The sequence below is a fragment of the Panicum virgatum genome, chromosome 3N (assembly GCF_016808335.1).
Source record: "Panicum virgatum strain AP13 chromosome 3N, P.virgatum_v5, whole genome shotgun sequence".
In the NCBI taxonomy this organism is placed as follows: Eukaryota; Viridiplantae; Streptophyta; class Magnoliopsida; order Poales; family Poaceae; genus Panicum; species Panicum virgatum.
The window spans coordinates 25162552-25180004 of record NC_053147.1 but is presented as its reverse complement, the minus strand read 5'-3'; the positions used below and the strand labels follow the sequence as shown (position 1 = coordinate 25180004).

General features: G+C 46.3%; 1 protein-coding gene across 1 annotated transcript; it reads left to right on the top strand.

The window, feature by feature from the left end:
• Nucleotides 1–15019: 15019 nt before the first annotated feature.
• On the top strand, nt 15020–17187 carry LOC120665325 (cytochrome P450 94C1-like). Its single transcript, XM_039944867.1, has one exon. The coding sequence runs from the start codon at nt 15145–15147 to the stop codon at nt 16726–16728; it is 1584 nt and encodes a 527-aa protein (XP_039800801.1). The 5' UTR covers nt 15020–15144; the 3' UTR covers nt 16729–17187.
• Nucleotides 17188–17453: the final 266 nt, after the last annotated feature.

Here is a 17453-nt window from a genome sequence, read left to right as displayed (position 1 = left end):
CAGGCTGATAGGCTAGTGTAATGTAATGCTGGAGTAGTACCCATTCTTCCAAGGATTAATAAGGCCCTGAAGGCCTCAACCTGATCCTGCGGATATTTCACTCGTTTTGAGCAGAACAGCAATGGCCTGGGTGCAAGGTTGCTGCGCATCAGCGTCGCACAGCGGGATGGCGCTCGATCTCCACGACCATGAGATCGAGGACTTGTGAATCTGCGATGTGTTTGCGAAGGAGAGATAACGTTTGGATGTGACTGATAGTTGGTGCTGATTTATTATGAGAGAATAATATTGCTAACTGTCTGGTAGCTGGTGGCTGGTGCTGATTTAATATGAGAGAATAGTACTGCTAGTTGATTGGCTGACAAGCCGAGCAAACACAATGATTAGATAAAAAGGAAAAATAAAAGGGAAATACAATCATCTCCTTGTAGTTTTCAGTGGTTGGTACCTAGCGGCAAGTGTCTCAGGCCCGTTTAGTCTAAAAAAATTCATACAGTACCCGTCACATTGAATCTTCAGACACATGCATAAAGCATTAAATGCAATTAAAAAAATAACTAATTACACAGTCTAACTAATTATCACGAGATGATCTTTTAAATCTGATTAGTCCATAATTAGATATTATTTGTCAAGTAACAACGAAATATGCTACAGTCCCAAAACCCAAATTTTTTCATCAACTAACACACCCTCAGAAAAATGGAGAGAGGGGTAAAGAAAGAGTGACCTAGATCCTACTCCAAATCACACACGCAATCATAGTCTCGGTAGGCCCCTGCTAGGTACATCAGTACATGTGCCTGTGCTTATCAGCGGAAGGAAAATAATTGCACCCATATGATTTTTCAGACAGGACTTCGCGAAAATAATAAAAAATAGTGATTATTCAAACAGGAAGAAAAGTCGCAAAGACGACGTCCAATCCCATGATGCGTTTTGCATATTCAACCCTGACATGATCCACAGTAGAAACCGTCAGTCCCTGTGCTAACTTTTCACTACATAACTGAAATGGCTGTCTACTCCCCCCAAGTCAAATTTGGGTAAAATGATTTTGCGTGTCTAAATAAAAAAGCATATATATGCTCTAACCATTTGTTGGTGACGAAACATGATGATACGACTCCTGATCTACCAAGGTTAAAATTCTGACACCTTAGGGGGTTAAGGTACGCTGGAAGTGACGTTAATATGTATTAGCTTGTGCCATCTAAATAATTGAGAAAACATGCGAACAAATCTATTGAATCAGACATATTGTTGTCCGGGGACACATCATGCCTATCAATTACGATTTGAACCCGGTGAGCATGCTAAAAGGAACTATAAGATCCCTTGCAATTCTCATTTTTAATTTCTCAGAGCTTCGAAGTTCGTCGTCTCCTCGTGGGGGCGGTACTCGTGCCCATGCTGCGTGCGTTCCCTGGTCGACACGTATGGAGCCCCTCATTTCCCACACGTGCCACGGATTTTTCCTTTCCCGATCACAAGTCCTTATCCGCACAGTTCCGCGACCCTATCCAGCTGACGGCGCTCGCTCTGCGCGTAGCGTAGCCGAGTGCGCCACCCCCGCTCCCCCTGCTCCCTGTCTGCTCGTGAGCCCACTGGCGAAACATGCCGATTCGGCACGTGTGCCCGCGCCCCCGCGGCAACGCCGCATCGGGGCGGTGGACGAACACGAACCCCGCGGCCCGCGCGGGAGCCCGCTGGTCCCGGCCTCGTCAGATCAGATGCCCGCGCGCGTCAGTGCGGCGGCTGTTCACGCGCAGGCGGCGCCATGGCCACGGGCCGCGCCCCGTGCGGCAGAGCCCTGCGCTGCGCGCGCGGGCCGCGGGGCTGGTGGCTGGCGCGGCGGGCGCGTCGTGCGCGGGGGGACGCAACGTGCGGCGGCATGGTCCTCGGCGTGGGAGTGGGACGGGGAGCGGAGGGGGATGACGGTGCGCGCAAGCGGACACGGGATCGGACCCCACGGCCAGGGGCGGAGACAGGGGCCTGGCCTCCATGATCTCCAAATTTACACTAGAAATTTAAATTTTGATTAAATTTTTATATAAATTTGTATGATTAGTCCCTCTTAATAATGAAAAAAAATCAAATTCCTGAAATTTAAATTTTGATTAAATTTTTATATAAATTTGTATGATTAGCCTCTCCTAATAATGAAAAAATCAATTTCCTGGCTCCGCCCCTCCCACGGCGGCATGTCGACCGAGGAACATCCGCCCAGAGTGGCGCGGCAGCCTTCGGGTGGCGGTGGCCCGCGGCGCCCTCGGCACGGTGCGTGCACTGCATGCATGATAAGGATGACTGATTGGCCTGGCGAGCTGATTGGCCTGGCGAGCTGATTGGCCTAGCTCGGTCCCTCGATCGCTCTGCGCGTGTCCTGGGGCTAGCTGAGCTCTTTCGTGCAGGTGGTGTGTCGTGTCCGCTAGCTCGGTGCGGTGCTCACCCGCCGGTACGACGTGCTAGCTTGGCCTTATTTAGATTCCAAAATGCAAAATATAAAATTTTTATAAATCACTTTTATGATGTACTAAATATAGTCAAAATAAATCGCATTACACAAATGAACTATAAATCGCGAAATGAATCTAATGAACATAATTAGGACGTGATTGGACACCAAATTACTACAGTAATACTATAGTAAACAAACTCTAATGATTGATTAATTAGCCTCATTAGATTCGTCTCGTAGTTTACAGACAAAATCTGTAATTAGTTTTGTGATTAGTCTACATTTAATACTTTAAATATTGAAGATTCTCTTCAAAAACACAAAAATATAAAATACAAAGTGAACTATGCCGGGCTCTGGCCCGATTGGCGACTCGTGAGCTTTGCCGGCAGTACTGCGATTCCTTGCCTCGTCCTTGGTGCAGCACGAGAAACACGTTTACACGGGCACGGGGGAGCCCGCTGAGAGCCTCTTTGCTGTCTGTCCATCGAGAGGATCGGACGGACCAGCTAGGGAGCTGTACGCGACGTCCGTTTGCATAGGTGATTCGTCGTTCCGTAGGCCTGACATGTTGGTTTTTGTATCGTATATGCAGACTGGAATTGCCCGTCCTTGATGTGAGTTGTGAGATCTGGAGAGTGAATCGATAGGACTTGGTTCTTTGCAGCTCCATAGTCACTGTCACTGTGAGGTCAGTTTCTGTACTCCCCTAGTCCACTCTCTGGACGGAGTGAAGCTCAGCCAGTTGTCATCGGGCAAACAAGTGACTCATCCATCAGAGCCTAGCTAGATACCATTTTCATAATGAATCAGCCTATATAGTCGGTCGATAGTCAAATTTATGCTACTTCGACTATCATAAATACAAAATAATAGTATTCCGTGCCCAAAACACGACGCACCTAGTCATTCACCCATATTTTTGTTTTAATCAAATAGTGGATAATGTTTGCAATAAAACATTAATTTTGATGGCTAGCTAGTACACATACGAATAGGAACTCAAGCCGAACTTGACCGATGTTACCAGAATTTTCTCAAAAATAGATCCATTTGATTAGGCCATGTCAATGATGTCATGGACCAAAAGGGGTTAGTAAAGGATTTCAAACAATTTCTACAATATTTCTTCTTCTTCTCTTGCCACAATAAATACGTACAAACAGAGCTACTTTTCACCACTTGTGCTTCTGGATGTCGGAATCATAGGTCATGGAGATAAATGATTGGTTGGCGATCATCATGATGTTTCTGCATTACTGTTGGAAGGAGATAACCGTTAGGAATCTGTTTCACATGGTAGCATTGACAATGACTTACTAGATGTATTATGCGCATGACAACAATATATATTTTTAGGGACAGCTCGGCAACAATTATGGCAGGCAGAAGAAAGCCTTAACACTAGAGCCCTCCTCGTCACACACCTCGTATATGTTTTTAGACAGCTAGTCCAGCACTGATTAGTTCAGATGACTCATCATCATGTTATTCTTGGTTTGTGGAGACCAACTAAGCTGAAATATAAAACGCCTGTAGTCGTTAGAAAATTAAGGAGATGAATCAAGGAGCTCAAAGATCACTAGCAATGTGAAAGCACAGCTACACTACTTTCGGTAGAATACTCCCTCCAATTATGAAAGAGTGACACCTTTTGTTACGTGTAATCAACATGTTTAAACTTTGAAAATCATATTGCTAGATTTGTTTGTCTTGCAAAAAAAATTTGTAACATTGCACGGTTGCTATATTCATAAGCAATTAGTGATCAAACCGTGTTTTGATGACTGTACAGATGTCTAAAACTCTACGTAGTGACACTATTTGTGATTGCAGAGAATAGATGTCGCTTCATTCCGTTCATTTTTTAATGAAATCTATGAGCCTTATAATGAATACAAATTTAGCGCTCAAGCAACTATATATGGAAATTGACCTTTGGCCTTAGGTTTTGTGTTTGCAACATTCTTACATGCCATGCTTAGGCTACTTCTAGTGCATAGTATCATAATGTTCTATCCAATACTAACACATCACTAAAACGATACTATATAGCTATAATACATCCAACTCATTGCACCATGCTGTCGTTTTTTTATGAGCTCTCATAACAATTAATTTTGATGGTGTACATCATGAGAGCAGATATGGAACATTTAATTTTGTCCAACAAATATTTGATGTCGTGTCATCAAAGGTGTGCATATCTTGCCCAAGGTACTACTTCATTCTCTCTTCTGTTACTCTGTTTGAATCACCTACGACTAAAGTTTAGTATGGACTAAACTTAAGGAGACTAAATATTTGTTGGGATCCATGGACTAAACTTTAGGTGGGAAACCATTTGACAGATAAATGGGTGAAACTAAACTTTAATTCCAATTAGGTGGGTTCTAGACTAATGGACTAATAAACTTTAGTTGAGATGAAATAACAAAACTTTAGTCCACCGGTTTGGATCATCCCTAATCCAAACAGAATCTTAATTCTTTGCTAAATTGCCAAAAGAAAATATGTGACACCTAATAAATGTGTATATACAGTACTATCCATCGAGAGTAACTGGCCTTTTGTCAGCAAAGCAGGAGCTCTCTACGACTCTGCCTATCTATTTGATAGGATCCTTTCAAAAACAAAATGTTTGATGGGGGAAGATGCATATTTGGCTGCGTTAGTACTAGCAAGTCAACTTATGTCAGCTGGCTGAGGGGGTGTTTAGTTAACCAAAAATTTTGGTCCAAAGGTCGCATCGAATATTTGACCAGAGATGACGGAAGAGGTTTTCGGGCACGGGCACTATTTAAAAAACTAATTTCAGGACTCGCTTGGAAACCGCGAGACGAATCTTTTGATACATTTGACCGCATCATTAGCACATGTGGGTTACTGTAGCACTTATGGCTAATTATGCACTAATTAGGCTAAAAAGATTTGTCTCGTCGTGTACATCCAAATTGTGCAATTAGTTTTATTTTTTTAACTATATTTAATACTCCATGCATATGTTTAAAGATGAGGCAAAAAATTTTGGGTGAAATTTTTTTTAACTAAACGGGGCCTGAATAAATGCAGTCTCTTCATGGTTTCTCGGATCGGTTGTGACAGAATATAAATTATAGTGTCAATTAAAGCACAGACACTAAATCAATCACATGGTGAGAGAGAGAGGCCTAATAATTGAATTTTCTGATAAACAAATTATCTTCTTTTCCCTAAGACGTTCTTGCTGATCAGGACCAAAAGGGCCAAAATTCGTAATTTCGCTTTGAACTCATATTGCAGAAGTAGAATTTTGCCCTAGTAACAAGAATATAGTTGAATTAAATTGTTACGTTTTTTTTTGTGGAATTTGGTCCATTTATGGATCATTCAGGAAAACTCCAAAGCACACGCGCGGTACGGAGCAACCGAGGTCTCGTCAAACCCGCGGAGCGATTTCCACCTCGCTCGAGGGTAGCGACCTACCCACGAGCGGCTCGAGCCGAGGCCTCCAGCAGCGAGCAAGGGAGCGTACTCCTCCACGCTCGAGGGCTCGAGCCGAGGCCTCCAGCAGCGAGCAAGCGAGCGTACTCCGCCACGCTCGAGGGCTCGAGCCGAGGCCTCCAGCAGCGAGCTCAATCTCCGCCTCGCTCGAGGGTAGCGATTTACCCTCGAGCGGCTCGAGCCGAGGCCTCCAGCAGCGCGCTTAATCTCCGCCTCGCTCGAGGGTAGCGACCTACCCTCGAGTGGCTCGAGACCTCCTCGGCCGAGACGTGTCTATCACATATGAACTGTTGTGCACTGATTATGTGCTAATCAATGCCCGGTTAATGCTATAATTCCTAGTAAATTGGCATGATCATCCTGAATGTGTTTTAATGTCGTTTATGGGCATAATCAAAGTGATAACGGCTCTTTGAGGGCAGCCGCGCCTATATGAGTGGACAGGAAACATTCAGGTTACGGTCACTCAATTTTCCCTACCATTTTCACTTCCTGCTGTGCTGTGTCGTCGAGCAGCTAGATCTCGCCGGCCCTTCCCTTGGCGTGCACTGAGGAGATGGGTGAGCGGTATCTCCGAACCCTTGCCGTTGTGAAGCCTGCACGAGGGACGGCAATAAGGTTTCTGGGCAGCGCAACTGTGCGACCGCTCGAGCCTGTTCGACTACGTTCTGCGCTGCTACAATCTGCACTGCATCGTCTCTTCACGAGGACGGAGCGCTGATCGGTAAGAGTAATATAATTTAACATGAGTATGTGTCGGTTCGTTTTGCTCAATCAGTTTACAATTATGCTTGAGATAGCAGTAGCATTGTTTTTTACTTTATTGCCTCAAATTGAAATCTGGTATCTTTAAACGCATATTTCCAACTGTCCAGAAACTTTATTAATGCATTTATTGTAATTCAGTAATGGCTGGTCCTTCCGATGCAATGAAACCTGAGAGGTTTGCCGGTGGTAACTTCCATAGATGGCAGACTTGAGTCAAATTTGGGCTCATGTCTATGGAACTGTGGTGGATGATCCATCCAGTTATGCCATTCACGATTGAGTAGACCGCGGCGTTTGCAGGTGATAGTGATAAGGCGCTTGGATGTATCCTATCCCTGCTGTCAGATCAGTTGTACGATCTGTACATGGATTACACAAACCCTATAGAGTTGTGGGATGCACTTGAGCGCAAATTTGCAGTCTCAGAAGGTGGTCGCTTACTCTATACTTGTGAGCAGTTCTATGACTTCAGCATTGATGCTGCAAAGTCGATAGTTGCACAGGCACATGAGATGCTGCTACTGGTTGGGGAGATTGCAAGTTTGGGCTGTCCTTAGCCGGACAGATTTGTGGCAACGGGCATTATTGCCAAACTCCCTGCATCTTGGAGGGATTTTGCCACAACCCTAAAACACAAATGAGAGGATATCTCCACCGAGAATCTGATTATAGCTCTCGATGTGGAAGAGAAGGCAAGGGCAAAGGATGCTCCAGGAACATCCGCTCAAGGTGCAAGTGCAAACATCATAGTGAACAAGCCCACCTACAAGGGTAAGGGAAAGGGTAAGATGAACTATGGTGGAAAGCCCAAGAAAACCACTAACTTCAAGAGAAAATCTGAGAAGGATGAAAAGGTCAGAGAAGTTTTGTGTGCGGCAAAGAAGGGCATCTTGCGAAGAACTGCCGCTACCGCAAGGACCGAGATGATGGCAAGCCTAACAAGAAGGTGAACGTCACCATAGGCAACGGTGATGAGGCCGGTAGATCTCGGTATGGTAATTTTCCAGTTGTATTTTCGGCAATTCAATCTACAGATTGGTGGGTTGATACTGGTGCGAATATACATGTATGCTCTGACATATCCTTGTTTACTTCTTACCAGGGAGAGCGGTCTTCCTCCATCTTGATGGGAAACGGATCTGCTGCGCCTGTTCTTGGTGTTGGTACAGTCGAACTGAAGCTAAGTTCAGAGAAGATTGCCCACTTGAAGAACGTGCAGCATGCTCCGTCAATAAACAGGAACCTCATTAGCGTGTCCTTGCTTTATCGAGATGGTTTTAAGTTAGTGTTTGAATCCAATAAAGTTGTAATATCTAAATTCGAGAATTTTGTTAGTAAAGGCTATGAGAGTGGAGGCTTGTTCCGCTTAAATACTGTTGATCCAAATTTCCATTTCGATTTGAATATTGCATCCATGAATAAAATTTGTGAGTCCAATGTGTGGCACTCTCGTTTCTGTCATATCAATTTTGACACCATTGCTAGACTATCCCGATTAGAGTTAATTCCAAAATTGGAAGTAGTCAAATGATCAAAATGCTCATCATGTGTGCAAGCAAAACAACCTCGAAAACCTTTCAAGGGTTTAGAGGAGAAGAGAGACTTGGCACCATTAGATCTTATTCATTCAGATCTATGCGAGATGAATGGATTGTTGACTAGAGGAGGCAAGAGATATTTCATGACTTTAATAGATGATGCTACACGTTATTGCTATATTTACTTGCTGAAAACAAAAGATGAAGCTTTTCACTACTTTAAAATTTTTAAGGCTAAGATTGAGAACCAAATTGAGAGAAAAATCAAGCGTTTACATGATTATCGTGGAGGAGAATATATCTCCAATGAGTTCTCTCAATTCTGTGCTGAACATGGTATAATCCATGAGGTCACACCACCATACTCACCTCAATCAAATGGGGTGGCTGAGAGGAAAAATCGGACACTTACAGACTTGGTAAATGCAATGTTAGAGAGTTCTAGTATGTCTTATGAATGGTGGGGGAAGCTATTTTGACAGCAAACTTTGTCCTTAATCGAGTTGTGATAAAAAATAAAGATACCACTCCATATGAGGGATGGAAAGGGCGAAAGTCTAATGTCAATTTTCTGCGTACGTGGGGTTGTTTGGCGAAAGTCAATATACCAGCACCGAAAAAAGAAAGGTTGGACCCAAGACGGTTGATTGTGTGTTTTTGGGTTACGCACAAAACAACACGGCTTATAGATTTCTAGTTGTAAAATCAGATTCTCCTGATGTGAGCGTTTACACAATCATGGAGTCACATGATGTTTCATTCTTTGAGGATATTTATCCCATGAAAACAGCGAGTAATAGTGAAACTCAGATTTGCAATCAATCTGAAACAATTGCTCCACCAGAACTAAATAGTGAACCATTTTCATCTGACGAAGATAATGATAAAGTCGATGATGCTCCACGCAGAAGTAAGAGACAAAGGGTTATGAAATTCTTTGGTGATGACTTTATTGTTTATCTTGTGGATGACGTGCCAAAAACACTTCCAGAGGCTTATGCATCTCCTGATGCAGAGTATTGGAAAGAGGCAGTCCATAGTTAGATGGACTCCATCATGTCCAATGGGACTTGGGAGATCACTGATTGTCCAAGCGGGTGCAAACCAGTTGGATGCAAGTGGATTTTTAAAAAGAAAATTAGACCTAATGGTACTATTGAAAAGTATAAGGCAAGGCTTGTAGCCAAGGGTTATACACAAAAGGAAGGAGATGATTTCTTTGATACCTACTCTCCAGTAGCTCGGATTGCAACAATTAGAGTACTGCTTGTGTTAGCAGTTTACTATGGTTTACATGTCCATCAAATAGATGTAAAAACAGCTTTCCTTTATGGAGAGTTGGAGGAAAAAATATATATGGAGCAACCGGATGGCTTTGTTGTTCATGGAGAGGAGAACAAAGTGTGCAGATTAATAAAATCCTTATATGGCCTAAAGCAAGCACCTAAACAGTGGCACGAAAAATTCGACACCACTTTAACATCTGCAGGATTTAGCGTGAACGAGGCAGTTAAGTGTGTGTACTACCGTTATAGTGGGGTGAAGGTGTTATATTGTGCTTGTATGTCGATGACATACTTATATTTGGGACCAGCACTGCTGTGATTGATGAGATCAAATCTTTCCTATCTCAGTATTTTGATATGAAAGACTTAGGTCCAGCAGATGTAATTTTGAATATTAAATTGATGAAAAATGAGAATGGGATTACACGGAGTCAATCCCATTATACGGAGAAGGTCCTTAGCCGCTTTGGCTTTGCAGACTGTAAAGTCGCTCCTACTCCCTATGACGCAAGTGTAAAACTTCAAAAATTCGAAGGACAGGGAAGAAATCAATTGAGATATTCTCAAATAATTGGATCCCTTATGTACTTGGCTGGTGCGACCAGACCAGACATCTCCTATGCTGTGGGTAAACTGAGCCGGTTCACATCAAACCCAGGAGATGATCATTGGAAAGCACTCGGGCGAGTGTGTCGTTATCTGAGAGGTACTTTAGATTATGGAATTCACTACTCGGGATACCCACTTGTGTTAGAGGGGTATAGTGATTCCAATTGGATCTCAGATGCGGACGAGATCAAAGCTACTAGTGGCTATGTATTCACTCTAGCGGGTGTTGCAGTTGCGTGGAGGTCCTGCAAACAAACAGTCTTGACAAAATCAATGGCTGAAGCAGAACTTGTAGCACTGGAGACTGCCACTAGTGAGGCTGAATGGCTTAGAGAGCTGCTTATGGACTTGCCTTTGCTTGAGAAGCCGGTACCACCCATCCTAATGTATTTTGATAACCAATCAATGCTAGCTCAGGTTATGAATACAAATGATAATTCTAAGTCCAACAAGCATATTAATCGGAGGCTTAAAACTGTCAGAAAAATGAGGAACTCCGGTGTTATAGCTGTGAGCTATGTGAAAACTGAAAATAATCTAGTAGACCCTTTCATAAAGGGATTATCACGGAATGTGATTTCTGTGATGTCTAAGGACATGGGTATGAGGCCCATTTGAGTATGTTACACCACAATGGTAACCTATCCTATGTGATCGGAGATCCCGTGAAGTAGAGAATAGGGAAAACAAGTTGATGGTGTAACTCAAATAGTACATTAAAAATAATAAAAATGTACCCATGTCCAAATGACAACTATAATACTCTTTATTGCTTGGAAGGATGGCATTAAGCCTTAATGTTCCCCATTGAAAAGATATCAGCCAGCAGGATATTCTTGAAGAGGAACACCTACGTGAGTCTAACTGTAGGTCGCAGTTCTTGAGACAGGGCGCTCTCATTGAAAACTCACTACAAGATATGATTTAAGGATCACCGGGGTGTTCGACCCTAGAGGGGGAGGGGATGAATAGGGTCGCTAATCGCTTTTTAACTTAGGGCTCAAACTACTTGCATAAGATAAACCTAACACGTCCTATACATGCTAGTTATGACTAAGATTTATCTATGCTACTCTCTACTTACCCCTAAAAGACTTGCAACCTAGCCAATCCTAATCAAACTAACTAGGAAAGTAAAGGTACGCAAGATAGAGTAAATGCGGAAACATAAAGCAGTAAGTAAAGAGGTAAGTGCAAGAGGGATGCAAACTCCCGAGTAGACACGGTCATGTAACGTGGTTCGGCACAAACGCCTACGTCCACGGGACACCGAGGCTCTTCCAATCACCGTCTTGCACTTCGCCACCAAGGCGATGCCGGCAAGCAAAGGCAAGTGCCCCTAAGACACCGAGTCTCGTGCACCACCACCGTCTCTCTCGGTCACTCGGCCGTAATCCACTACAGAGCTTCTCCACCAAGGAGGGGGCCTCCTCTTCCCCCGCACAAAGTGTCGTTGCCACTCCACACCAAGACGGAGGGTCACACGACGGATCACAAGTTGCTTGCCGCAGCAAGACTTCTCTCAAGGGAGCTCTCGCATGAACTAATCCCTATTACAAGCACTAAGCACTCTCACAAGTGTGCTTAAGCCTATATGATGTACAATGAAGCTCTATGGTGGTTGGAGATGTTCTTGGGTGTGTGTGGGATGTCCAGCAACTCCAGCACACTTCAAATGGCCGGGGTGAGGCGTATATATAGGCCACCAAGTCTTGTAGCCGTTGCTCCAACTGTCAGCTGAAAATCTGCGTATCACCGGAAGAACCGATGCCTCTGGCAGGGGTAGCGTCGGTTCTTCCGGTCACTCATAAACCGAAGTAGCCGTTGAAGTCCTGACAGCTGATGCAGTGACCACCGGTTGAACCGATGCTTTGTTCCGATGTATCACCGGTTCATCGGGTGCTTAAGAATCTTCTCCTGACAGCTGACGTCATTACACCGATGGTATGCACCGATGCTTCACCGGTTCAACCGGTGTTGAAGAATCTTCTCCTGGGGTCTTGACATCGTCTCTGGAACATAGGACGCCCAATGCACTGATGCCCCCCTTTTTGACCCGTCGGTTCAACCGGTGCCTATAGGCTGACTTGGCTTTGATTCCCTTCTGCACCAAACTTCATAGTGCCGGTTCTTCCGACAAGCGTCGGATGCACTGATGCTTAGGCATCGGTTCTTTGTCATCACTTGAACCTAAAAGCCTGAGAATGATCATCTTAACAATCATATTAGTCCAAGTGTTGTGTTGTCATTCGATCACCAAAATCACTTGAAATGGCATAAATGGTGTCATGTTCCTTACATATGGGAGCAGACCATTAACGCTCCGGTTAGGCGAAGTTGTTTTGGCAGCCTAGTATCAGTTGTGATTTTAGGTGAAGTCTGACCACGTATGACTGAGAATTCAAGGCCTAGTCCATTCTTCAGTTGTGGGAAGATGAATCTTGTTATTCTAGGTATTAGTTCAACCCGTACGGGACTCGTACCGAAAGACTGGTATATTAACGATGATACAACATAGTGATCCTTTTGTCCTTCATTTCTTACTTTGGAATTGGTGGGGGATTGTTGGAATTTGGTCCATTTATGGAATATTCAGGAGAATTCCAAAGAACACGCGCAGTATGGAGTAACCAAGGCCTCGTCAAACCCGCGGAGCGATTTCCGCCTCGTTCGAGGGTAGCGACCTACCCACGAGCGGCTCGAGCCGAGGCCTCCAGCAGCGAGCAAAAGAGCGTACTCCGCCACGCTCGAGGGCTCGAGCCGAGGCCACCAGGAGCGAGCAAGAGAGTGTACTCCGCCACGCTCGAGGACTCGAGCCGAGGCCTCCAGCAGCGAGCTCAATCTCCGCCTCGCTCGAGGGTAGCGATTTACCCTCGAGCGGCTCGAGCCGAGGCCTCCAGTAGCGCGCTTAATCTCCGCCTCGCTCGAGGGTAGCGACCTACCCTCGAGTGGCTCGAGACCTCCTCGGCCGAGACGTCTCTCACATATGAACCGTTGTACACTAATTAGGTGCTAATCAATGCCCGGTTAATACTATAATTCCTAGTAAATTGGCATGATCATCCTGAATGTGTTTTAATGTCATTTATGGGCGTAATCAAAGTGATAACGGCTCTTTGAGGGCAGCCGCGCCTATATGAGTGGACAGGAAACATTCAGGTTACGGTCACTCAATTTTCCCTACCATTTTCACTTCCTGCTGTGCTGTGTCGTCGAGCTGCTAGATCTCGCCGGCCGTTCTCTTGGCGTGCACTGAGGAGAAGGGTGAGCGGTATCTCCAAACCCTTGCCGTTGTGAAGCCTGCACGAGGGACGGCAATAAGGTTTCTGGGCAGCGCAACTGCGCGACCGCTCGAGCCTGTTCGACTACGTTCTGCGCTGCTACAATCTGCACTGCATCGTCTCTTCACGAGGACGGAGCGCTGATCGATAAGAGTAATCGAATTTAACATGAGTATGTGTCGGTTCGTTTTGCTCAATCAATTTACAATTATGCTTGAGATAGCAGTAACATTGTTTTTATTTTATTGCCTCAAATTGAAATCTGGTATCTTTAAACGCATATTTTTAATATTTTTTTGCCTACCAGAAGTTTGGCTAGTTACAATAGGCAACACTATGGTCAAACAACACCGCGGCCAAGTTTTGGCACGTGGAAATGACATCATAACTTGATCGGATACCGTTCAAAAAAAAAACTTGATCGGATAACGGGAATTGTAAATTTGTTACCTAGTAGCTTTCATAACCTAATGGGTTACCCCTACTCTAGCTAGTGGCCATACCGCCATAGTGAAGCAAGAAATAAGCTAACTTTCTTTAGAAATGACTGTGTACATATGGGCACGACGATGCAAAAGGCCATAACATTGTCCTTCATCAAAGATACCCACGTAGCTCAATTGCTTACTTGTATGATGTTCAAGTTCTATTTTACATGAATTTGGAAAACTAGATATAATTACTCTAATAATAGTACGTCAGTTCCTCATTGTCCTATATATATCAGGTAACATTTTTTAGAAAACAAAAAAAAAGAGTTTTCCAGCCTCTGCGGCTGCACACAGCTAAGGTTTACAAAATTATCAACTCAAAAACAGATCATAAATTATAAGGAAAAGCGCACGGACTAAAGAAATAAATCAAAAGTGGAGTCTATATTATTACTTATCTATTGATTTTTAGCGAAGATACCCAAAGCGACGACCTCCAACGCTTTACTTGCAGGACACAAATATGAGCCTGTAGTTCGTCACGCTGTTACAAGGACAAAAATCATAGTCAATTCACCCCCTTGAAGACAACCTTCGTTAAAGAGGAATACCTTTTTTCCCCCTCAAAAACCAAGTCGTTACATGCGCACCAAATAGCCCAGGTTAATAGCAGGGATCCCATAAAAATTAATGTGTCATTTTTATCTTATGCATGCCAACCAAGTAGCTATAAGAACAATTTGTCAAATAAATTTTGCACCATCAGATCACAGAAAAAAAGGGATGTTTGATTGTTTCATTGCAATTACAAAAACAATATTTTTTATTCCCAGATCAGTTCCGCTTTGTTAAATTATATCAGGTTAAAATAATACCTAACTGAAGGTACCAAATGAAAATCTTTAATTTTAGCGGAATCTTCTTATATCTGGAAACATGTCGGTCTTGATGTACAAAATCTTTGTCCATAGTGTAAGCATCGACCAGACGAATTTGGACGCCCTGAGGCAGGGGCGGAGCTGCGTGGTTGCGTCGGGGTTAGCCGACCCGACGGATTTCTACAAAATCAATGAAAATCACTGTTCTTGGTCATGGGCGCGGAGCTACGATTTTTAACTGTTTTAAAACTTTGCTACCCGGTATAAAACGGCGCGCTCTGAGACTGTCACAGCACACCCGCGCGAGCACTCAGCACACGAGCCTAGAGCGCAGCTCCTCAGACGCACACGCGCGAGAACAGAGCAACGGGGGAGAGCCCAGCAGCAGCAGGTGGAACTGCTCTTGGTCATGGGCGCGGACGCAGCCGCGCTGCACGTCGCGGCCCACGCCCTGGCGAGCTCCCTGCAGCCGCAGGTGGTGGCCGCCGTCTTCTTCGCCTCGGCCGCGTGCACGGTGGCCCTGGCCGTCCTCCTGGCGTCGCTGCGGCTGCGGCCGCCGTGGTGGTGCGCGTGCGCGGTGTGCGAGGCGTACGTGACGGCGTCGTGGGCGGGGGAGTTCGACAACCTCTGCGACTGGTACGCGCACCTCCTGCGCCGCGCGCCGGGGCGGACCGTGCACGTGCACGTGCTCGGCAACGTGCTCACCGCCAACCCGGCCACCGTCGACCACATGCTGCGTGGCCGCTTCGACAACTACCCCAAGGGCGCCCCCTTCTCCGCCATCCTCGCCGACTTCCTCGGCCGCGGGATATTCAACGTCGACGGCGACTCGTGGCTCTTCCAGCGCAAGCTCGCCGCGGCCGAGCTCGCGTCCCCGGCGCTGCGCTGCTTCGCGGCGGGCGTCGTAGCCTCCGAGCTGCGGTGCCGCCTCATCCCTCTGCTTCACTCCGCATCTTCCAGCGGCGGCGGCGAGAAGCTGCTTGACCTCCAGGACGTCTTCCGTCGCTTTGCCTTCGACTGCATATGCAGGATCTCTTTCGGCCTCGACCCCGGCTGCCTCGAGCTCTCGCTGCCCATGTCCGCGTTCGCGGACGCCTTCGACACCGCCTCCATGCTCTCTGCACGCCGCGCGACGGCGCCCGTGCACGTGTTCTGGAAGCTGAAGCGGTTGTTCAACGTCGGGGAGGAGCGGGAACTCCGCGACGCGATCCGCCTCGTCGACACGCTCGCCGCGGAGGTGATCCGGCAGCGCCGGAAGCTCGGCACCGCCGCCTCGGGGGACGACCTCCTGTCGCGCTTCATGGGCTCTATCAGCGACGACAAGTACCTCCGCGACATCGTCGTGAGCTTCATGCTCGCCGGCCGCGACACCGTCGCCTCTGGTCTCACCGCCTTCTTCTTGCTGCTGTCCGATCACCCCGACGTCGCCACCGCGATCCGGGACGAGGTCTCCCGCGTCGCCGGAGGCAGAGACGGCCACACCGCGGCCGCCACCTCCGACACCGAGAAGCTCAAGGACATGCACTACGTGCACGCGGCGCTGTACGAGTGCATGCGGCTGTTCCCGCCGGTGCAGTTCGACTCCAAGTTCGCCGCCGGCGACGACACGCTCCCGGACGGCACGTTCGTCGCCAGGGGCACCCGGGTAACCTACCACGCCTACGCCATGGGCCGCATGGACTCCGTCTGGGGCCCCGACTGCGCCGAGTTCCGTCCGGAGCGCTGGCTTCGCGACGGCCGGTTCGTGCCGGAGAGCCCCTACCGGTACCCGGTCTTCCAGGGCGGCGTGCGTGTCTGCGTCGGCAAGGAGCTCGCCATCATGGAGATGAAGTTCGTCGTCGTCTCCGTCGTGCAGAGCTTCGACATCGAGGCGGTCGGCCGTAGCTCCCACCGGCCCAAGTTCGCACCTGGCCTCACCGCCACATTCGCTGGGGGCGTGCCGGTGAGAGTGCGCCGGCGAGCCCGTGCCAGCGCTCTCCGACCACCAAGCTAGCGCCACCACACGGCACGCGCGACTTGCTGGCCGTACTCTTCTGCTTTGAAGCAGAGGATTAGATTACATTCTTGACGCCGTGATCTATGTGTTATTCGCGTCGACCCCGCTGCTTGGCGAGTGCGCTGGGTTCTTGCCTCCACTGGAGCCCGGAGATTCCCCCGGAGACACAGCGGATTAGTCTAATCTGATGCCCGACGGCACTTGTTCTCGCAGATGGGAAAAAGGGGCGGCTTAAAGTCGACTCTGCATGTCAGCATGTGTGCTATTCTTTCCAACTTCAAAGCAGAACTGTTGAAAAGAAAAATTGCAGATTCAAAGTTGCAGAATGCACATCTAGATGTTCTTCCTCGTGGGCATTTTCTATGAGGGAAGCTTGAGCAATTATTACACACATCTTATTATTTTAGTTGTCTGAATTTTTAACAGTTTATGGCACATACTCCATTCAACGTCGCAGATGTTGTTCTCTGATGTCCTACACATCCTTATTTCCTCGTGAACATGTTATCCAAAAGAACTCGTCGTGAACAAAAATATGACATATATTTTTCACCATTGACTTTTGTTCAAACTTTGAGTAACAATATTTATTTAATTAATTGGTCAAAAAGTAAAATAAATACCACTAGATCTATTACTAAATATGCTTTACGCGTGCCTTGTATATATGTTTATCTATTCGCATCATATTTATAGAAAAGATAAATATTAAAGAAATGACA